This window comes from Centruroides sculpturatus, unplaced genomic scaffold (genome assembly GCF_000671375.1).
Source record: "Centruroides sculpturatus isolate CEXI.00-Female unplaced genomic scaffold, Cexi_2.0 scaffold1234, whole genome shotgun sequence".
Taxonomy (NCBI): Eukaryota; Metazoa; Arthropoda; class Arachnida; order Scorpiones; family Buthidae; genus Centruroides; species Centruroides sculpturatus.
The window spans coordinates 78,439-103,703 of NW_019385398.1; the positions used below are offsets into that span (position 1 = coordinate 78,439).

Below are 25,265 nucleotides of genomic sequence, written 5' to 3' on the forward strand. Positions count from 1 at the left end.
TCATGATGATTAAATAATAATTCATAGAAATAAATAGTTTTAATATATCTAAAAATATTTTATCAGTTCATTTTCTATAAAGTTTTAGGGATAAAATGCAGTAGTAGTAACTTTTACAACAAAATACAAATTTTTAATAACTGATTAAGATGAGAATCTAATCTACCCAGACATTACTATGCAGTAGTGCAGGATATTTTATAGTGTCGTGAACTTCTTAAGACATTTTTAAAGAACTATTGATTTATTAAGGAAACTGTTATTTTAATAAAAGTAAGTTTAAAAAAACCTAGAAGTTTTCTATAATTGGAATGTTGTTCTGCCATTAATTTTTGATTACTGTGCATAACATTTATATTAGAATATGTCAATGAAATATTTGAGTTGCATAAATGTAATATTTGATCTTTTATGGTGTTTTTTTTCAAATATTGTAATATTCTAGTATATAATGTAATGTTTATTTAGGACTAGTTTCCTTTTATATAATTTGACTTGATTACAGTAGAGCGTCGTTTATCCGAATCAATTGGGGACTGGGGTTGTTCGGATAACCAATTATGTACGAAAAAATATATTAATTTATCCCGTGTTGAAATTTTTCTCCGTNAGAAAATACGAAAACTATTTCATGATGAAATTTCAGAACATGAAATAAGATTCAGTGGCAAAGAACATTTTAAAGTTAATATTTTTTTGTTGTATGCGATTCTTTAATTAGCAACATTTTAAAAAATCTGAGGGATATAAAACTATTAACAATAAATTCAAAACAATTTTTCATGATAGTGATGTTAGTGACTCTTCAATGGAGGAATTAAAATGTTATGAACAAGATTTAAACCTAGCAGAACTGAAAAATAAAGTATTACGGTTTAAGACTTTTATAAGTAAAGAAAATATTATTTCGCCTGTATCCATGTGGTCATTTATTCAGGAAAATAATATTATTGCAACATTCCTTAATTTAAACATAATTCTGAGAATTTATTTAACACTTCCAATAAGCAATGCAAGCGGTGAAAGATCATTCTCAGTAATGGCCAAAATAAAAAATTTTTTAAGATCCACATTAGGCCAACAAAAATTAAATAGTTTATCATTACTTTATATAGAAAAAGACTTATTAAATAACTCTATTAATTATGACAAACTAATTGACGAGTTTGCAGAATTAAAAGTGAGAAAAAAGGCAATATAACTAATCAATCTGAGTATATTTGTTTAAGTATTATTGTTTGTTTTAATAAATTATGTTTATTTAATTTTTGTACATGTATATTATTTTTTTTCCTTTTTTTCTTGGAATTCGATAATTAAATAGAACTACATAGTATATGCTTTAAAACCAAACTACCAAACGCAAAGTATGTGTCATGACTGAAAAATAGGCCCGGAATTACAATGTTGCCTAGGGCCCGCTTTAGCCTTAGTCCGCCACTGGAAACAACGTTAAAATTATGGCGTAATAATCAAGTAAATGTGAAAAATTGTAAAATAATATAGGCCTAATTTGTTATACATATGTATTATCTAAGACTTTATTAAACATTTTTTTTTAATTGTTGTTTTCTTTAGTCTCCGGCCCCAATTAAAAATTATTTGTATGTATTTATATGCGAAATTATATCCCGACTTACGCGAATTCGACTTACGCGGTTACCGCTCGGTCCCACCTATCGCGTAAGTTCGGGGTATTACTGTATTTAAAAAAAATTAATACAGCAAATTTAAACACTTTCGCTTATCTATTTAAATAATAAAATAAAGTTAAGAATCACTTTTATATTTAAACTACACTATTTTAATTTTTTAGAATTTGTAACAAAATGTATTTGTAAAACAAACGCGTTAGCTCAATGACTGTATTCTATTTGAATAAAACCGTCGATCGACGGGATTCTGCTAGTATATAAAATATAAAATAATTCATTAAATGAAATAAATTTTAAAGCGTAAAAATGGCATTCGATTAAAGTTACTTTAGTTTTACTTTTAAAATTATTTGTTGAATCAAAACTTATCATACTTTTGATAGGAAAATTTTAGAAAATTAATGAGCGTGTCGTCTAATATCTCGATATTATATTTATTTACAATAATAAATGTATTTATATTATTTTTGGAGACATTCTTTGATAATTATTCTAGAAAGAAGGAACCGGATTCGATTTCCTCGGTATCATCTATCTTCCCGAATATTAAAGAATATTTTAGAAAAATAGTGTTTGCGAACATTTAAATTTATTTCATTATTTTTTTATTTTGGCTTATAAATTTTGTATTATAAAAATGTTTATATTATATTTTCTATAATAACTTGAAAAATATTTGTAGATTTTAAAACACTTGAGTAAAAATAGTGAGAGGGCGTTTATATCGTTTGGTTCTAGTCTACTTATAAATAGAGAAGTGCGTATCCGTAAGTGTTGACATATACTATTGAGTTTTTAGGCGTTACTTAATCGTATTTAAGCAATTAAATGATACGTACCGACGATTCTACCGTATTAAATTTAAGCCGTATCGTAATTTATCCTATTAACATCAATTTTGATTCATTTAAAACTTAATTTTTACTCGTGGTTTGAAGTGTGAAGCAATCCCAGAAAATATTTGCTCCACATAAAGATGCGAATGTCCTCGTATCTGGCTTAAGAAATACAATTCCCAGTTTAATTTTATTCCCGAAAAATTGAACGTAATTAAACTCCGTTTAACGTCGTCAGTCTTTTCTTTTCTAAAATTTAATTAGGAAGGCTGAAAATAACTTTATAATTGTCTTTCCACTTTAATCGTGTCACAGAAATTCAAATAGATTATTCAAGATCACGTGATGTCAAGTTTTGTATATTTATTTAATTATACTAATTAATGAATGATACAGTTGAATTTTCCCTGGTATTATTTTTGAGAATAAATTAATTTAGGTGATGAAATTTGGGTTGTTTGTGTAATTAGTAATGAACCAGAAGGCAAAAAAAATTGGCAACTCGATCAATTTGCTTCCAAATATAGAATTGCGTAAGTAGTTTTTGATTGTAGAGGAAATTACAAAACCGTTTTGTCTACAAAGTTCTTATTTTGTGAATAAAGTTAAAAACTAGGGAATGTGTCGTCGTGGAATAACTCGCGATGGTATTTTTCCGACTGCCTCCGAAATTTTTTTCGGCGTGACGAAATCTGTAAGAATTGGCGAATCGTTTGATTCGTCGTTCCGTAGAGTCGAATTATATTTTAAAAATATGACCGGACTTAAAAATTTGAGTCCGGTTGTATTTCCAAAAACGTTGAAAATACTTTTTAAAAAATAATGAATTAATGTCGCGTGTTGTACTGGCTCTCCATGCTTTCGGTTAAGTTAGATAAAATATATACTAATGCTATTTGATACGTTCTGCTTTGTTAAAAGATTATGTGAGAGAAATTTTTATTTTGTTTTATACCATTTTTTTTCTACAGTTCAAAATTAATAATATCATCTTGAAAAGAAAGTGAGAAAGGGTGTGAATGATAAGTAAAATAAACTTAAATTGTGCTATATAAGATGATACAGAAATAATGAAGTATGAATGAAAGACTATGAAATTAAACATGAATAAAAATCGTGTTGCATTTACAAATATAAGAGTTTAATAATAAGCCTATGTTAAATATTTGACGATAAACGTGTGATTTATTAAATAACTGGTGATTTAAAAGTATCTTATTTTTTATAATGCAATTTAATATTAATGTGTCGTCGATAATTTTGTATTTTTTAACTTCCAAATTCGTTATCAAATTTCCGTATTAAAATTTTGATGTAATTTTATTTATTAAAAACTCAAAAATTTTAAATTTCAATAAAGCTTTCGTAGAACAAAGTAAATTGGAAAAGTTGTTAAATAAGATTAAAATGTACGTACAAACGTTGAATGATAACTTTATGAGTAAAAATTAAGTTGGAAGTGTACAGTACATATACTATAATGTCATATTTTCTTGATTCTACATTGCACATTTTTATCCATTTGTATGAATTAGAGATGTGTCTTATGGTCTATGGAATTCAAAACGACAATTGTAAGTCATGGCGAGTGGGCTATAGGATATGGCAGTGGTTCCCAAATGTCAAATTCTAACAAGTAAAATTTGCAAATTAGCAAAAATAGCCAATAATTTTTTAATTAAAGAGTTAAGATGTTAAGTAAAAAATAAATAAAACACGTATGTAAGATAACAAAAAATGTAATTGAATAAATTTAATTAATTCTATAATTTGTACTTGTGACACCGTGTCACAATAAATGTAACCATTGCTTTGCACTGATCGTGTCATACTTGCTTTTTAAATACTTTGCTAGACAAATAATTTTCGATACTGATCATTGTCTCTTACTTGTCATCTACTGTTATTCACGTGTAAATAGCAGTAAATAATATTTTAAAAACTGGATCATCAATTGATATTTAATTTCTTTATATTCATTTTTTCATTCTTATGAAGCTTGAAAATTGTCCTTGTTAATCTCCTCTTGGAATCAAATATTTAATAATTCTTTTGTTATAAATTGATCTGGAATATAATTACAGTTATTGATGTAATGTTCCTAAAATCTAAAAATTGTCATAGAAAAATCAATAGGTGGAATACATACCTGACTGCTTCAAATATCATATAAACAGATTTATGGCACTATTTGCATTCATGGTTGAAAAGCAAATCAATGTAAACTAATTAGAATCAGTTTACTCTAAATGTATGATTGGTTATTATTTAATTTCTGTTCTAATTTTTAATTCAGAATATGCTTGTGAAACTTAATATTTTTAAAGTGAAATTTTATCTTTGTAATGGTGATCTGAACAGATTAGTTCCAAAAGCATTTACTGTTTAATAAAATTTTCCTTCTTCTCATTGTTTAAGAATTTTTTGAGGTTTAAGTTTGATAGTTTTTAAGACATTAAATGACTATTTTCCTTAACATATTCTTTGCTTTTTTATGGAAATTATATTTTATTTCATTAAGCTTAATTCATCACTTTTAAAATCTATGAAATATTTAATTATTAACAAATACAGTAATTTAATTTTTATACATTGCATTTTATATTTGAAATCCCTGTCTTTCTTCATAATGGGAGCAATTACATTCAGACTAGCAGACCAAAAAAATAGTTGTGGATTGACTATTAAAATTATTGAATTGAAAACTGGGTTAAAGTAATATTCTTTAAATGATATTTGGCCATTTTTCATTTTTGATAAAATCATATAGTTATTGTAACATCATCACATTGCTGGACCTACAATTTTTAATAATATTTTTATTTAAAAACTCATGTGATTTCCAGTTCAGACTCTGAACTTTCTATATCTGGTTTCAATTTTGCATCTATCTAACTCTTTTCAAGATAAACGAAGAACAAACAGATGACAATGGAAATCTACAGAATTGCAATTTGAAAATTTATTGGACTGCAATTTGAAAATTGCAGCCCAATAAGTTTTTCTGTAAAACATATTACATTGACAAAAAAGTTATTCATTCAGAGAGAATTGTATAATTACTGCAAAAGCTGGCATACATTTCAGACTGGTAAGTAAATGATTACAGTTGGTCTGATTGCAGGTAATGTTACTAGAGTTTCCTTAAATTACTAATCCAGTATTCTGTAAAAAGCTCACAGAGAAAGTATATGTTCAGTGTGTCTGCTGATTGAAGATCTTCAAATGCCAGGCTGTCAAAGATGTTACACACAACTGATGGAGTTTAAGAAAGACTGCACCATATGGTTGAGGAAAGTAGGATAGCCATTTTTCTGATTTGTGCACTATCTGGCCATTCTGATTCAGCTGGTATTGAGGCCCACATAAACTACCAAGACAGATGATAGTATGATCATGAGACAAGCACAAAAACCTGAATGTCATCTTTGTCTAATTACAGAAACCCTTGCTACAGAACTCTTATCTTCTCCCATAACATAATATACAGGCTGTTTGAATTTGAGAGTTGGATTTCATGCCTATCTTTGATTAAAAAAGAGAAGAACAAATTATCATATAGGAATAAATATAAATAAAAATAAGAACCATTCAACTATCCAGCAAAATTCTTTAATAATTTAAAAAAGTTTTCAAACGCATTAAGTGTTCATCGTCAGTTATTTTGGAAACTGGAAAATGTTGCGCTCATGAATGAGGAATGGATGACAGTATTAGATTATAAGGCGTTATACCCATCAATCAAACTGCCTCCATGCTTTTGTGCTCTGAGAGATTTTTTATTTGCTAATGTTAATAACGCTACCAAATACCACACGCAGATTTTGGAATTAGCAGACTTGATTTGTCACACATCTTTCTTTGAATTTGAAAATAATACTTACCTACAGGGGCGGGGAGTACCGATGGGTAGCCCCATGTCGTCGGTCCTCTGCGAATTAGTACTTCGTAATCTAGAAATAATATCATCCCTTCCTTACAACAAGATATATTGATATATGCGAGATATGTTGATGATGTATTTATCTTGTGGAAGGATAATCGCAACATCAAGCATTTTGTAGATTGGATAAACAGTAACTCGTATGGTTTAACCTTGGAATTGGAGCAACAAGGGAGTAGTAGCGTTAATTTCTTGGATCTGACTATAACATGCATAAAAGGGGAAGTCCGAACCAATATTTATCGTAAACTGACATCTATACCCATCATTATCCCTAAGAATTCGGCGGATCCGGAGCATATTAAAATGGCGGTGTTTCGATCTTGGATAAGGAGAGCACACACGCATTGCACAAATGTTTGCAATACTGTTAAAGAGTTACAATATATACGAAGAACTGCCACGCAACTTGGCTACGGGAGAAGAAGAATAGAGGCTCTCATTAAGAAAGATAATAATCTTACAAGGAGGCAAAAGCAAAACCACCAAAAAGAAAAAATGGTCCTCGATTATATACCCTTCCTTAAACCGATTATCAAGAGCGTTTCCGAAAGTAAAAACTTGCAGATAGTTTACCGACGTAATCCCACTATATACAGAATGTTAAGGAATGACAAGGGGGATTATGAACACAACTCTTTAACAGGAATATACTCGATACTGCTAAGAGACCACAGGTTCAACTCTAACTTAGTATATATAGGCGCAACTTTGAGGAATTTGAAAAAAAGAATCAATGAGCATAAGCTTTCAGTGAACAAAACAGTTGACAGCACAGTCCTTGCCACTTATGCTAAACAACAAGGCATTACTGTTTTCTGGGACCAGGCATCTATAATAAAAGCCACCAGATCTAGACATGCGGTAAAATATCTCGAAAAGCTGGAAATCCACAAAGCACAGAAGACCGCGCAGTGTATCAACTTTAGGGATGCCGACGGGCTTTTGTCCGCTTGGAAATATTTTTGCGACNAGTTAATTTAGTATCAAAAACGTAAAATATTTGAGTAGCCGAAGACATAGCCAAAGATTACAGTGCCACAGCACTGGTGAAAATTTAAATTTGTCGACTGGAATTCCTTCGGATAACCGACCTTTGGATAAACGACGCTCTACTGTATTTTTACATTTAATAATAAATCTTTAGTTAATGCTTGTTAATGTTATATTTAATGAATTTTTTAAGTATTGTTTCAATTTGCAAAATTCTTGGGAGGAAATTATTTTTCTCTTGACTTTAGTCTAAAACAATAGTAAAGTATCTGAAAATAATAATGTATGTGGATTTAGTATTTACATATCAGCTAATACACAAATGCATCTGTGCAGACAAGTGAAAGATGTCACAATACAGATAATTTGTGAAAGCAGCATGAATTGTCATTTTGAAAAATTTTTATTATTATTTGTAAATAAAACAGATTATACAAAACAACTTTCTTATACTTATATATAATGTATGTACTGGATAACCATAATATGAATAAAACACACCTTTAACAATCCAGCAAATAAATTATTTTAGTAACATAAAAACATATTAACTCTTACGGTTTATTACTACGAGTAGACCAGGAGAGTGAAAATAGTGTAAATTTTTTGAACATTTCCATTACTTGCAGACAGGGAGAAATCTGGACCAGTGTATACAGAAAACTATGTTTTCAATCCACTTTAATCCCACATAAATCGATCGATCTGCATCACATCAAGTTTGCAGCCTTTAGGTCCTGGATAAGAAGAACTTATATGCATTGTACAAACATAAAAGACACAATAACAAAGCTAAATTTCATTCTACGGATTGCAGAACAACAAGGATACCAAAGGGACTAATCACAGCCTTCCAAACAACAAAACAACAACATGCCACGGTGGACCAAAAACAAAGGATAATTTTAAATTATATCCCATTTTTAAGGCAAATACATAAAAAGGCAGCCAAGACTAATTATTTCCAAGTAGTATATTGATGCAATCCTCTGGTTTTCAAGCTCTTAAGAAACAATAAAAAATGATATGATCAGAACTCAGCCACAGGAATCTACTCTATACCATTACATGACCAATGTTTTGATTCTGAACTTGTCTATGTGGGCGCAACAATGCACAACTTGCAATGATGACTCAAAGAGCATAAATATATGATTAATAAGAACCTTGACGACACCACAATATTTAATTAATATGAACCTTGACGACACCACAATGCTTATGCAAGACAATGGGACATTCAAGTCCATTGGGATCAAGCAGCAATAATTAAACCGACAACAAATTTACACACAATGAAACATCTTGAAAGGTTAGAGATTTCTAAAGCACACAAGAGAACTAATTGCATCACCATAGAGATGTGGACATATTAGGTACCATGGCGGTGCTGTCTTTTTATGAGAATTAATGTTATTAAGAGACATTGTTTATTTTAATTTAATTTTTTTTATTAGGTGACATTTTCACTTAATTTATATTATTTTATTGACCACAACTACATTTTCCATTATTTATTTTTATCTGGGAATTCTTATTTTCATATTCACATTCTATTTTAGTGTTCTATTTTATGTTAACAGAAGATCATTAAAAAACGATCTTCTTCCGTTAACATCCCGTTCCATTAACATTTTATATTATAACGGAATAATTTATTTGCTGGATTGTTAAAAATGTGTTTTTTTCAACTTTCTTATAAAAAAAAAATAGCTGACTAATGACTTTCAAAAGAAAAAATACTTCAATAAATTTTGTCACAAATTTAATATTCTGAAAGATTGTACATTTATATTGTTAATAAATTTTAGTAAAATATCATAACAGCAAATACAAATGTAAGAATCATAGTAACTGGGTCAAACTATTCTCACGTCATATACAAGAGTCATGTTGTCCAATTGATTGTGCAGCTTTGCTTACATTTGTCATCAACATCTTGTAAAATACATGTTCTGTCATTTCGTTTATTTTTATTTTGAATTCTGACTGTTAATATTTGTATTAAAGAACATGTATTATCACTGACAAAGGAAGAAAATTATTTATCTTTTCTAAATACAAGCCAAAATAACTTGTTTCCTCATATTGTTTTCAATTCCAACCTCTTTTAAGTTATTTGGATTTTATTGGGCTACAGTTTAAAAAAATTCTAGACCTATAAATTCCCACTGAGTCCATCTGTCTGTCTGTCTTTCCTTAATCTGGAGAACAGAGTTAGATAGATGAAAGATGAGATCAGATATGGAAAGATAGGGGCAGGAAGCCCAATTAACTATGTATGAACTTCCATGAAAACTGGAAGTCACATTATTTCAATTCAAACATTTTTTTCCCAAAATGAGTTAGATAGATTACCAACACGAATCTATTGCTAACAGAAAAGTATGATGTATGGGGGAAAGACACTACTAATTTGAGGTGAAGAGCATATCTTAAATTAAAAACTTATTAAAAATATGATTAAAAATTACAGCCTGGTGTTGTGATGATGTTGCAATAAATAATTGCTTGTTGATATTTCTTTCTTGATGATCAAATAGTTATTATTTTAAATAAATTTTATTTTAAAAGTGTCGAATTATAAAAACTTTATTGTCCATTCTCCCTCTTATTTAATTTTTAAAGGTCGTTATAAATTTATTTTATGTATACAATTCTTTTCATAATATTCCGTTATTCAGTTTATAGTGAGAGTTTTGAACATTATCAAAAAACAATTACAAATAAATATTAGCTAAGATAATTAATTTATTCTGTTTAAATATGGCATTTTGATTTCATATTGAATGTGGAAATGCTTATTCAGATGAATTGAACTTTTATTCACTTTCATTAAAACATCATTCATTCAAGAAGTTCCACAACACAAACATAAAACCAATTAAATGTTTCTTGAGGACTGTCCTTCTTCTTCACTTTTTTCCATGTTTATATGGGGTTGGCATTTCCTTCTCTAATATGTTTTCTCCATTTCTTGTTATCAAGGGCATCTTTTCTCCCCTCTGATTCAAGCCTTCCTCCACCTTATCTTTCCAATGCAGCCTTTGTCTTCCTCTCGTCTTCATTCCTTTCACTACTAACCAACCCTGTTTCCAACATAATCTTCACTACTTCACTCTATGTGGCCAAACCTCCTCAACCTGCATTTTTGTATCTTCCTGCTCAAGTGACCCACCTTAACAGAACCTCTAATAAACTTGTTCCTTATTCTATCCTTCCTTGACACTCCACACATCCATCTCAACATTCTCATCTTTGCCACCTCCATCTTTCTTTCTCGCCCATGTCTCAGCTTCATACAACATTGCAGGTCTAACAACCAATTTGTACAATTTACTTTTCAGTTTGCAGCTAACTTTCTTGTCACATAACACACCACTCAACTTCCTCCAGTTCAACTATCCACATTGAATTCTATGTTGCACTTCCAAGTTCAATCCTCTTCCTATCTCGAAAAAGGCTCCTAGATACGTAAAATTTGGAACCACAGGAAGCAGCAGCATTATCAGGTCAAACAGATAAGGGCTAAGGGTCTAACTCTGATATAAACCAATATTAATGGAGAACTCTTCTGTACTGCCCATGCTACTCTTAACTTGGGAGTGTTCACTCCTTCGTACATTTCCTTGACAAGCCTAACATATTTTTCTGAAACATTCTTTTCCCTCAAACATCTCCATATCTTTTGCCTTGGTACCCCTATCATATGCCTTTTCCAGATCTATGAACACTACGTGCAAATCTTTCTGCATTTTCCTGTGCCTTTCCATCAGCTGTTTCAAAGCAAAGATAGCATCAGTCGTACCCCTTCCCAGCATAAAGCTAAACTGTTCCTCTCCAATCTCAAATTCCTATCTATTCCTTCTTTCGACAATTTTCTCCCAAATTTTCATAGTATGGGACAATAACTTTACACCTCTGTAATTTCTGCAATTCTGTACATCTCCTGTACCTTTAAAGACTGGCACCAAAATACTCTTTCTTCATTCATCTGGGATCTTTTCCTGCTGCCAGAGTTTCTTCATAAGGTCCCAGAGGATATCAATCTCCTCCTTACCCAAACCTCTCTAAGCCTCAACCAGAATCTGATCAATGCCCACTGCTTTCCCTATCTTCATTTCCCTAAGCACTCTTCCCACTTCTTCCCTGCTAATATCTTGCACCACTCCATTTGCCTCTCCATCCTCGTATAAAGTTCTGGAGTTTTCCTTATTCAATAAATTCCTAAAATATACTTTTCATCTTTCCTTGTCCCTTTTTGTAATCTTTAATCAGTTTAATAGAGGTAAAATCTTTTGATGTCTTATCTCTTGCTTTGGCAATTCTCATCAACTGCCTTTCCTCATCTTTCCTTTCAAAAATTTTATAAGCCTCTTCTAAAGCCTTTGCTTTCACAATAGCCACTGCCTTTTTAGTCATTTTATTTGCAAAATGTAAGATTTTTCTTTATCTTTTGTTTGAATTGTACCTCAGCATTCCACCACCAAAGTTCCTTTCCTTCTGGTGACCTGTTCCCTGAAGTTTTTCCCATAATCTCTTATCCAACTTTCAAAATGCAATTACTGTTCAGCAGCCACCATGTTTGCTCATCATCTGGGAACTGAATTCTTTTTAACACTTTTACCTTAAATTCTTTCCTTAATTCCTCCTCTTTCAATTTGATCATTTGTTCAGTCTGGCTAACACAATTCTTACAATGGCTCATAAGAAAGTCACAATCTACCAGAAGAACTTTGTTGTGCAGCAACACTTTCTCTATTTAACACCTTACTCTTTCTCACTTCACTCAGATGCTCAAGAAAAAATCAATCTGGCTGGATCTACCTCCATTCATGTATGTAACCAGTTCATGTAAAATATCTATCATAATATCTTTAATATTTATTGTGAAATTAATAAATATTATTGCAGATAATATTCATTAATTTCTGTCATTTAAACTATGAATTCATATAAAACAACCACTTAAAACTGGGTAAACTTGATAAAAGCAGCAACTGAAACCAAAAACCAGCATAAAAAGTAAGAGAACTAATGTTTTTACTCATGTTAAATGGGCATTGTCAGGCTAAAATTTACTTTTTATGCTGGTTTTTGGTTTCAGTTACTGCTTTTATGAATTCATATTATTAGTAAAACATTATGATTTTATTTCCAATATAAATCTTATCATTAAAGTGTGCTAATAAATACCAATTGTATGTATGTCAATTGAAGTGGCTTTCGTGTCAATTAGTTAATCATTCATTAAACATTTTAACCATCACTTCGTGCCCTAGTCTGAGGAGGCTTTTATGTAATGACAAGGATGTGGTTTCAGTCCTAGAAAAGTCGGGCATATATTTATTCTGTTTGAAAACCCAATGTCTGGGGCACATGCCCACTATATAGGGGCAACCACCAGGATGCTATCCAGCTGCATAACACACCACTAATGTTCTGTTGCAGGGGCAGCTGTGACACCAAACTATCTAAGATGGTTGTGCAGCACCACCATATACCACTTTGGAACTGTGTGGTGATGCTCAGGTGCTGTGAGGAATGAAATTTGGTATACATTTGGGAGGCCCTCTTCACCATTCTCTGTCTCCTTGCAACTTTCTCACCCTTGAGTTGCCCAGGATTTGGATCAGTCTATAAAAACAGTTAAAACACCTGCATTAGCTCCATTTTTATACCTTTGTGTGTTTTGGCCTCAAAGAAACGTCTGGGGCAAGCAACGTTGGATGGGGGATCCAAGCATCCCGAAAGGACAGCAGTTATACCCAAGAGAGTCACTATTTTCTTTGTCTTCTTTAACATGGAAGGGATTGGATCCTCCCATAAGATCACAGCATGGGATTGATTGAGGAAGTCTGGCTCTGCATAGAAAGTTTTCTTCCCTATATAGGACAAATTTCTTATCTTTGTCCTAAACTAGAAGTCTCATGTTGGATGTTGACAAGTAATGTCTTACAGAATGGTCACCAAGACGGCTTTTAGCCACAAGCAGAAGTTTGCTTCATCGAGGCAAGTGTCGAGATGACTGAAAGCTCCATTTATGGGAATCTAGTCGCTGCTTGGCAACTCTTGAGTGCTGCCAGGGCTGCCAGTTCTTTAACGCTTTTTATGTGAATTTTTCTCTTGAATCAATAAAATTGTTGGTGTGACATTCACTCTGCATATTTAAAATACAAAATGGCGCCACACTTTCTACAAACAGGCCCTAGTTCGAGATTTGCACATGTGTTGCTTGTTGGGAAGTTGGAAATGAGAACGTTGCAAAATCAAAGTTTGACAAATGAATCTTTGAGAAAACCCATTTACCTCTCCTGTGTTATTCCAGACATATCTATGGTCGCAATGTGCTGACTTTGACCGGTTGACCCAAGATATCTCGTTTCAGCATAGGAACGTTTTTGAAACTAGATGGCGCTAGTTGTTATAATTTTATATTATAAAACTAACTTCTGAAATATAATTTTTTTTTTCTTTTTACATTTATTAGTATATTTATTTTGTTTGTACAAAATAAAAAAAATAATTTCAGATGATACAATAGCTACGATTATTTTTTTCAAAAATGGGAAATTTTCGTTAGGCATCAACAAAAATTCAACCTGGGGTGACATGCAACAGAGAGAAATTTCGACATTGGATAGGTTAATTTCACCAAAAGTACATAGTGGATGATGTCGTGGCCATGGCCAAGTCCTGTGGAGTTTGAACAATTGTGCTCAAAACCAGTGATACCAAAGAAGATTAGAGAATGAGAATGAGACCTGCTATGAGTGTCAAAGTGATCCCGCTTAGTAGCAAGTCTCTGAGACATAGTCTTGTCCCATATATGGCCTTGTCGTTTTTATATAAAACTTTACTAATCTGAACAGTCCCATGTAATGTGGTAATTGTGGTAATGTGATTAGTGAGAATATACTGCATACTAGATTTTCTATGTAAAAAAATAGAATCTTTGAACAGTTTTACTAAATAGACATTTGTAGCTATTAAATTTGATCATTTGAATTATTATCATTAAGAATAACATATTTAGAACATTTTTTTTATTTGTTTCACCTAATTATTTTTTTTTGTAAATAGATACTTCCAGTTCTTAATATCAGTTGTGAACACTTTATGATGATCTATAATAATCAATGTAAAAAATTTTGATTTGACTCACAAATGACAAAAACTATTTATTGTTTCTAATTTAGATGTTGATTTAGATATTTCGAAGTGTTACATTTAAATTCTAAAGTTTATCTTAACATTTTAATTGACTGTAATGAATTTTTTTTGAGTGATGATAGTAGCAATTTCTCTTGAGTATTATCATTCTAAATAAAAAATCAATCAATCCAATACGTAACTTGCAACTGTAATGTTAGTTTAGATTTTAGCATCTTTGGTTAAAAGCAATATGTCACAAATTTGGCTCTTAATTTCTATAATTGTGCATTTTGCATTTATTAAAACTGCAAAATGAAATGGCAAAAAATTCAATTTTTGACTATAAAATTTTCTAATTTTTCTAAAGTAGGTTGTTTAAAATGTCGAGCTGTCAAGAACCGTTGTTGAAAAGTGACGAAGAAGATGAACTGGTGTTCGACCGAACCGGTTTACTGTCCAACAAAGTCACCGTCAAACCTGACATTCGGCAACGCGGCCACACCGGCGGAAGGAGACTACAGTATGCAAGAACTGTAAATTTATGCTTGGCGTTTTTTGCATTGGTAAGTATTAGTCATATATTTCTCATATATTTGTGAGTGATATAAATATAAATTTTGTGTAAGTTCAAAATTTCATTAAATTTTTTATATATTCAATACTATAAATTGAAATCATTTACTTGTTACCTGTGATTTACCATATTTACTCACATATAGGACGAAGTGTGACTAAAGATCAAAATAAAGAAAATTAGATTTATTAATACAATTCTAATTTTATTTCGTTTAATCACAACTAAACTATCAAATGAATGTAAATACATAAATACCTTGCCGGGTGTTACGTTAGCTGGCTGAGTGCCATTGGGGTCGTGGGCGATGAAGTCGTCCCCAGTCAGTGATGTATTTAACCAAGTAAGGTTATATCTAATCTAATATACTTCTGGAAGCAAAGACTCGCTCGGGGTTTGAGTGGCGTAACTGGCAAGCGCACCGAATGTAAATACATACATTGTCCTGCAAAAATTATTGGCATTTTAAACTAAGGAAAATTCTTGTAAAATCGGCAGCATAATTTGTTCATGTAAACTCAAAAACTGATTTGTATTTCAAATATACAATATCAATACCTTCGTTATTTTATCTTGTTCCAACCAGTAATGCTCATCAACGTAGCGACAACACTTCAAGTATAAAGCAAAGCAACGTCTAATCACAATTGTGATTAACGTCTAATCACAATTGTGATTAGACGTTGCTTTGCTTTATACTTGAAGTGTTGATGAGCATTACTGGTTGGAACAAGATAAAATAACGAAGGTATTGATATTGTATATTTGAAATACAAATCAGTTTTTGAGCAAACTTTTGCCTTTGTGGCTATTTCCATTTCATTTATTGGAGTATATCATGGCATCTGTTCATGTAAAGCTGGACAATCAGGAACCCTTTTTTGTCAATTCTTAACAGTCGAATCCACTATCTGTCGATTACATTTTTGAGTTTCTCCAAGTTCTGATTTCTGAATAATCATCTGATTTCGTGTGGGAATGGATTAAAACTTATATTGGGCTCCCGTGTATGATTTTGGAATTTCAATTTGGAATTCAATTCAAAAGCTTTGCTTTTCCTATAGCTATTCATCTTTATTCCTTACAGTATACAAGAACAATTCAAACAACCCAGATAAAATACTTAAGTTTTTAAATACAAGAGGGTAAGCTCCGGTAAAAAATGTGAATACATGGTTCACAAAAATTATTTGCAAAAATGCAAAGCTTCAAATTCCTAGGTCATCCTATATGCTCACACGTATAGGATGACCTAGGAATTTGAAGCTGTGATAAATGAATAAAAACCTTGTCTTATATGTGAGTAAATACAGTATATTGTAAGTAAAATTGCAGTAAATTATTTAAGCAAAAATGTTGATTATTGTTAAAATTTAATCGAAGCTATTTTTCTTCTATTTTTTTTTAAAATGAAACTGATGAGAATTTGTAATTTTTTCCAGCAGAGGGCAGCAGCTAGCAGGGTNGGAAATGTTGAGTGGAATTAGTCTAGAATCGGTTAATTTTATAGAAGAAAACCTTTCGAACAGCCTTATTCCGTAAAGTTCCCACCTATCGGGCTGCGATTGGCTCATGTATTTAATCATTCCTACACTGTAAAATTCGATTAGCGTGGAACGTATCTAAGCGTTATAGGGGGGTCTACTGTATATGGTTCTTTGATTTTGTGAATTAAATGACAATGTGTGAATAAAAAAATAATTTGAGTTTTAAGAAAAACATTAAAAAATTTATAAAATAATGAAGCTTCAAAGTATTGCATACATTGAGCAGGAGGAAGAGACTGAGATGCACACAAGCAATATTATTATTTTTAGTTTGTGTGGAAGGTGACAGAGTTTATTAATTAAAAGATACATTTTATTTAGTGCAGATTGGATTTTGTGCAAATTTGTGCCAGATTCATATCCAAATAGAAATACTGTAATAGACAAGGGACTGAAGATAACTCTGATTGATCTATTTCTTACCTAAAAGAACTTTTAGGTAAGAAACAGATTTGCACTTGCACCAAAGAATCCTCTCTTTTGATCAAAAGATTTTTAACTAGATATTGAATGTAGTTATTGAAAGGAAGTTTAGAATAAAAAATTAAAAGAATCCATATAAGAGATTTGCTGATCAAGATATGTAAAGTAGGACTATATGGAGAATAAAAGCAAAAAGCATATAACAAAGATTTAAATAAATTTATCCTTAAGTTATACTGAGAAAGATGATCAACAAGTGAGGAAACATTGTGTTTTAAAGTGATGAAGTTAGAATTTATAATTTTTATGTCATCATTATAAACCAGGGCTTCTTAAACTTTTCCATTCGTGGCCCCTTTTTGTGCAATAACATTTTATACAACTCTGGGTATATACATAAGTAATACATAAAATAAATATACAAATAAAGCGTTAATTGATAATAAATCAAAGAAATTTAATTCCAAACAATTCTTTGTTATACTTATAATTTTATCATTTATTGCCATTTATTAAGACAGCAGCAAATTTGCATACTAATGAGATGGATGTACTTGTTTTTCTTTGCATAAAGAGTTAAATCTTGGCCAAATATTTGATGACGTAGGACAAGGGACATCAACATTTTTCAGTCTGTTGATATTTTAATGTGACAATTGTCAACAAGGAACACAAAAAGGATGTAACAAATATAACAAGAAGTGTACAGGATAGGTTGTATAATAATGAGAATTTAAATAATACTGTTCTGTCTACTTTGGCACATTATGATAGGAGTAAAGATCTTTAGGATGAATTGTGTTTCAATAGTTGGAAGAATTGATTCTACAAAGCTTGTCACAGTCAAAACAAAGAGTGGTTTCGGTTCATTATCTCAAGAAATAAATATTTATGAAATCTTGAGTAAAAATATGCCAAAAGGCTCTACTTTGGGTAAAACCAACATCGACACAAATTTTGGAGCTTTCCCAAAAGGAACCTAATAAAGAGCGCCAGATCATGGTCTTTTCTGCCTTACTAAAATTTGAAGAAATTTCTCCATCTTCAGAATTTTTGTGTCAAACAAACGACCCATTTGTCAGATAAATCATTAAATCGTTTGTGTGTCTTCTAATAAAAATTTTTAGTCAGTGTAAAAACAAATAGTCTACAATTAATTTTTAATATTAGAAAATTATGTAAAGGTCCAGAAGAAATCATACAAAGTAAAAGCCTATGTCTTTTACTTTGTATGATTTCTTCTACATCATTTTCTTCTAATTAATTGAAGTCTTTTATAAATTACATTTTTTATAATTCAAGTTTTTCAAGAATGTTTTTTACTGATTTGGGAATTTCCAATTTCTTGAGAATCGAAAAAGTTCAGGAAAATACAATCACTAGTCACAATGTGCAACCCAAGGATGTACAAATTTTATACTTAGATGCTAAGGAATGGCGGCTAGAAATTTCGGTAATTGATTAAACTGTTGTTTCTGTAAGAGCATAAAAATTTAGTGGCATTACATTATACGATGGCGGCGTGTGCTATGCAAAGTTTGATACAAAGATCGGTATAAGGAAGTAGATTTAATGGAATTGAAAAGTAGTAACAGATAGCAGCGAGAAAAAAATGTACGAACACTATTTCTCTGATATGTATCCGTAATGTGATTTTTAATTTTTACTAAATATTTTAAATCGAATGGTTTAAGTAATTATTTTTACTATCTGGTATTGGAGAATCTGACAGAGAAGTATTTTGAGTCAAAGTGGCATCCCTCTCAAATGGTTGCCAAAGTTTTTGCCACCCCCAATTCTGTTAGGCGATCCCACACGGGTCACGACCAATAGTTTAAGGAGCCCTGACATAAACTATAAATTTTGAAGAACAGTGAGAAAGCTTTCATTTGCTCCGTTTTCTCCCTTAATTGGCATTTATGGGAATTCTCGTCTTAGCTTTCTTCTGTTTCGTGCCTATTTTCTCGGTAAGATAGGTACTAAACAGTAAAAAGCTAAGGCGAGAACTCCCAGAAATGCCAATTAAGGGAGAAAACAGTGCCAAAGAGAAATTTCCTAAACGGACGATATAAGTGCCGATTAAAATGTAAGCGTTTAGCTACCGTATCAAAGTGGGAGAAACGATACGTCGAACAAATTAAACGAATTATTTAGCCAGAGAACGGGAATTGCGGAATCGAAAGCATACTTAATATCGAGGTAGATGACTTAAGGTTTCTTAGATTCAAAGAAACCGAGGGTTTCACGTCGTGTTTAATAAGATCGGATATAGTGAATTTATGTTTTAATGCCGCAGTGTCAGTTATAATTCGGATCGGACCTAATACGAAAATATAATTAGTCGTAAGTGCGTAATTTAAAAAATTTTAATAAGGCAGAGGAGACAGCCTTTCTGGATTGTAAGCATTACACCGGCAAAAGTTGTCGAGCAATGCCAAGGGTGATCTGGTGCTATTTATTAGGTTTCTTTTTGGAAAGCTACTAAATGCGAATTTTGCCACGGACGGGATACCGAAAGAATTAGCATCATTTTTCAAATAAAGGGATAAATATAGATTTTTTACGGGACCGAAATCGGACGAGTTCGGTTTATTTGTGGCATTTTTAACCAGGTTAAAGGTGAGCGAGAAGCAATCTATGCGAGAGAAGTTTATCGGCTTATTTCGAGTTACACAAAGAAGCATAAAATATCTGTTTTTTTGTTTTTTTAAAAGTCGTTTGGGTGGAAACGAGTTTAGAAAAATTAGGTAAATATTTCAATGTTTTGGGATCCGTTGCAAACTTATTGACTATCGAATGTAAACGCTGGGTATAGTATTTTCTAGCAAGAATCGAGCAAGTGTTTTCGATGCATCCGTAAACATATAGGTCACAAGGTGTATCTGTAAACATGTAGGTCACACACGCTTTTTCCACCCGTTGCACTAACGATTCCAGTTTATTAATTATAATTGAAAAATTAGAAATTTACAGTTCTTACAATAATTTTGTGCTTTTTAAACTACAATTGTAATTAAAATTAAATAATAATAATCGTCGTCTTATTCAATATTAATATTATTTTACACGCGATATAATTTTATAGCATTAAAAAATAAATTAGGTCAAAATACTCGGCGCGTCTTAAAAAGTAGTCTAATGCAAAACTACAAGTTGGTTCCTGGAGTTTCGTAGCGCACGACGTTAGGTACTGTACAGTACCATACGTACGCTATACTCGTATATATTCACCACGCGCACGGAGGCATTTATTCTAAAATACCTCAGCGGATTCTTTCGGCGGTAAAACCGAAAGGGAAGGAGATCGCGACCGGTAAAGAGCAAAGTTAAGGTCATAGGACTCATTTTAATTACGGATTTATCTTACAGGTGGCAACGTTTGGTGCTTGGACCTGTGGGGGAAAAAGAGCGCTCCCTTCATGCAAACCATGCATTTTTGTTTCGGCCTGGGAGCATTCATCGCTCCTCTGGTGGCGGAGCCGTTTCTCTCCCCGCAAGTGGAGAACTACGGCAATTGGATAAACCGCACCGACGGAAATAAAACCGCGTTAAACTTTCCGCAGGTTCGTTTTCCTCACCAGCGGTACGGCTCCCGAGACGAAATTTCCAACATCCTGTCCAAGTACGCCAACGATTCGGAGACGGAGGGGACTGCATCCGTCCACCGTCTTCGTTCGGTGGGGACCGACCGGTACCCGGCGGCGTGGAAGATCGGCCGGGCCGTAGGAGCGTTAGACAAGAGGGAAGTGGACGGACCCTGGGAAAGCGAAAACGCCACGGAATTTTTGGCCGAAGACAAAAACTCTTCTAGTCCGGAAGGGCGGCCCGAAACCACCGAGACGGCCATTTCCTCCACCGCCGACGTCAAACGCAAACCCAAGAAACCGTTTTACGCCGACGGCAACCAGCTGAGCCAAGACAAGCGCTGGTTCCGCTCTTCTCTAAAGTCCAAAACCCGCACCGCTTCCGCCCCCCGCTCGCCCCCGGGCGAGGCCGACCGGACTCCGCCCACCCCGGCCGCCCCGCACAACGGCACGGGCGTGTCCGACGACTGGCCGGCCGCTTCGGCCAACGAGTCTCGAGAGGAAGAGTACGACGACCGTCCGGAAGAAGCCGGCAATTCTTCCCATCTCGCCGCCGACAACGGAACGGATGCGGTGCTCGCCTCCGGGGAAAATTCCTCGGTGGAAACCCACGGCCGAAGTAACTCTTCCGTGGCCGAAGGAAATTTAACGCTAGAGCATTGTGACGCGTGTAACGCCACGGAAAACTCCACACCGGAGCCTCCGACCACCCAACCCACCTTCACTTTGGCAGGGAACGGTTCCTTCGTTTCCCACGGTTCCCGGTACTTGGCCAGTGGCCGGGTTACGTCCACCCTGGCCTCTACCGCCTTTTCCACGGAATCTGCGGAAACCTTGGGCCGTGCGCGTAACTCTGTGCGGGAAGAAAACGGGTTAAGGGGAATGTGGGAATCCCGGCAGAAGGACGGGGACGGGGACCGGCTCCTTTCCGACCAGAGTGCCACCGCCCCTTCCCGCTCGGAGACGGGGGAGATGTACGTGCGGAACGACGGAGAGGACCCCGGCGTCGACTTGGAGCGACTGTCGGAGGAGCCGAAAGTCGACGATCGCAAGGCGAAGGAAACAGCCGTCGAGGCCGACCCACCCTCCGGTAACTCCACCGCGCCCACGGACGAGAAGAAGCGCGGCCGTTTGGGATTTCTGTCCGGTCTCTTCCGGACCATGCTTCGTCATCGGTTGGGCAAGTTCGAAATAGCCTACGTCATCCTGGGCACGTACATATTCGTCGTAGCCTTCGTCTTCTTGGTCTTTCTCTGCGTCAATCCTCGCGAGCCCAGATCCAGACAGGAGGAAGACCTGGACAAATCCAGAAATCTCACCGCCACTTTCAAGTTCTCAGCCGTGCTGCTGGTCTCCCTCTTTCTGTGTCTGTACGTGGGGATAGAAGTGGCCGTGGGACAGCTGTTGCAGACCTTCGCCGTCAAACAGTACCTCCGATTGCCCGAATCCACCGGTTACTTCATGACCTACATGTTCTGGGGCAGCTTCGCCCTCTCCCGCGCCCTGTCCGTGGGACTGGCCGCCAGATTCAGCGGCCTGCGTCTGATCTTCGCCGATCTGATTATTTGTCTGGTCACCTCCGTTCTGCTGGTGGCCGGCGCCAACAAAATGGAGACTCTGTTGTGGGTGGGGGTGGTGATTTTGGGATTCGGCATGGCTCCCGTCTTTCCGGCCTCCATCTCCTGGATCGAACGTTACCTGCCCATCGACAACAAGACGGCTTCGGTCTTCATTCTGGGCGCGGCCCTGGGTCAGTTGACCATTCCTCCGGTGATCAATCGGTTCATCGACAGGGAGCCCATGGTGCTGATGTACGTCAACATGGTGGTCAACGTCTTGTGTTTCGTCACCTTCGTCGGACTCTGGCTGCTGTCCTCTCGGCAGGGCGAAAAGTACAAATCCACGGTGGATCGGAACACTTACCGGTTGGCCAATTTCGACGAAGTGGAAGACGGCCTGGAGATGTCCTACGGCAATTCTCACTGGCAGAATAATTATAATTCTCGCATTCTGATGAAAAAGTCGGCGGGAAAGGTGACATAGACTGCCCGGTGCCAACGTAGCGTTTTTAATCTCGTACCAAGGTCCGATTTTATCCGTTGCCGTCGTTTTAAAAACAATTCGGAGAGGAAGATAATTCGGAAGACCGTCCGTCTTGGACGGTACGCCACCGGGTGGAAATAAAGATGGAGTTTCCTTCCGGATAATGTACGGGTTCGATGCCGGCGCGTAAGAAACTAGAAAAGAACCGGAGATAGTCGACGATTCGCGTTTAGAGAAAAAATCGTTGCCTACGAATTTTCTAACGTCCTAGTTCTACCACGGAGGAACCGATCTACGGACGTTCCAGCCGGTATTTTTGTCACTTCCGGCGACGGCAGACTTTTATTGTTAAAAAAAACTTACCGTATTAGAAAATACTCGTTTAATTTATTACCGTGTAAATAGATTTTTAATTTGGCCCAGAATGTACAGAATAACTTAACTAATTTATTGCGGGAGGTCCAGTTATCCCCTTTACGTGTACACTTGTAAAAAATTTTGTAATAATCGACCGACGGTCGAATCGGGGTTCGCTCCCGTCCGTCACCCGAAAGAAGACAGTGTCGTTCGTGTATTCCAATGCAGTTTAATAAAATATGTCGGAATGCCACGAAATTTGTTCGAAGGAAAGTTTCTTTACGGAATTTCACAACGTCTCTGTGGTCGGCGTTTTAAATAAATTTTACCAATACGGATGCTTTAAAGCGTTAATAAGAGTCGCGAGTCGAAACATACTACCTAACCGGTATATAAACACTGGAGCAGCATTGTCCGGGTATAAAACTATCGGTTTTTAAACACAATCGCGTATTACTAAAAATCCAACACCGGATATTTGATTTATCTCGCGTTACGTCTGTACGAGTAGTACTATAATATTTACGTAATTCGATCGTAATATAAGTAATATCTAAAATATGAAAACTCGATCGTATTTACGCGCAGTGCTTCGTTAACGGAGGCACGTATCGTCGTAACCGAAGATTGAATTTCGACGCTCGTTACGGAAATTTTACGTACGGCCAGTTTACGTTACGTCAAAACCGCTACCATCGGGGAACCGACTATAAACAAGATGCCCGAAGGAAAAACGAATAAGAAAAAGCCGAAATGGATCGGAGCGTAAACGAAAGTATACTGTACTAGGAAAATCGATAGATACTACACAATATTCTAATATACGTAGTTTATAATGAGAGACGATTAATAATCTATACTAATATAATAAAGAGGTAATGTTTGTATGTATGTAAGTTTGGATGCAGCGGGTAATCTCCAAAACTACTCATCCGATTTCAAAAATTTTTTCACCAATATTTAGAATGGAACTTCAGGATGGACATAGGCTGTATATTATTCCGTTAAACATGGGGGATGGACAGTTCTTTACGGTAAGCCTTACGGAGAAGGTTACCGTAAAGAACTCTGCTTCTATTTATACTATTTTAGATGCGGTTTTTTTGCATTTTTGATTGTATTTTAATAGGGTACGTCAACAGAATGTACACTAAGAAGGGATTTTTCGATATTCCCCCCGGGGGGGAGAGGGACAGGATTAAGACTTACTGTGAAGAACTTCTCTTCTACAGTATTATACTATTTTAGATGCGATTTTTTGCGTTTTTGATTGCGTTTTAATAGAGTACGTCAACAGAATGTATACTAAGAAGGGATTTTTGGGAAGTGTTATACATTTATAATAGATACATTTTGAGCCACAACAAGGCGTGGCGGGGTCTGCTAGTGTTATATAAAGTAAGACTCGCTCGACTCCGACAGCTTTTAAATCGAAATTTAAAATCGCTTGGCGACGATACAAAATCTGATCCTTTTAAAAATATTCCACTAGCATTAGAATAAATTATTTAAATAATGTAAAGAAAGATCGTCCGTATTGGAACGGGAGACGATCGGCCATCTCGTTTTTTCGTCAATCTACAATATAAATTTCAACGGTTAACTTATTGCAAATGTACAGTACAGTACGCCCTCGAGGATTTTCGGAGACGGCGTCTAGCGACTACCAGTTCTGCCCTTTGAATCCAGTGTTCGAAAGGCATTTGCGCTTTGCGGACAATCTATAATGGTAAATTTTAAGAAGAAAAAGTAATTAAAGGAAACGAAATAAGCGTAGCGAACCTTACACGAAAATGTCCGGTAGAGTTTTAAAATACGTAATATCCGAAGTAGAACGCCAAGATATATCGATAACTTACAATACTGACTAAAGAAGTTAATATATAGAGAGTTATCGTATCCCGAAAGGTTTGCGCGATACTTTACCACGACCAAACGATCGTTCGATGCGTAATTACGTATACCGCGAGCGGGACCGGGGTGTCCGCGACACCGGAAGACGAGCGGAAACATCCTTTTCAATTTTTACGCTAGGTCTGTAGACTCGGAGAATTCATTTTTCGCCGTCGAAATAATTTAAATCCAGACCCGTCGCATTTGTCACGCGGTTATTTTAATTTAACCTTACTAGTATAGATATTTACGACGATTTCTA

General features: G+C 34.6%; 1 protein-coding gene across 1 annotated transcript; it reads left to right on the plus strand.

Moving 5' to 3' along the window:
* The first annotated feature begins 2,371 nt into the window (after positions 1–2,371).
* LOC111638531 lies at positions 2,372–23,993 on the plus strand. The gene is made up of 3 exons (XM_023384247.1): positions 2,372–2,422; positions 14,950–15,145; positions 20,486–23,993. Exons 2-3 carry the CDS (start codon positions 14,963–14,965, stop codon positions 22,751–22,753), a joined length of 2,451 nt encoding a protein of 816 aa, XP_023240015.1. The 5' UTR covers positions 2,372–2,422; positions 14,950–14,962; the 3' UTR covers positions 22,754–23,993.
* Positions 23,994–25,265: the final 1,272 nt, after the last annotated feature.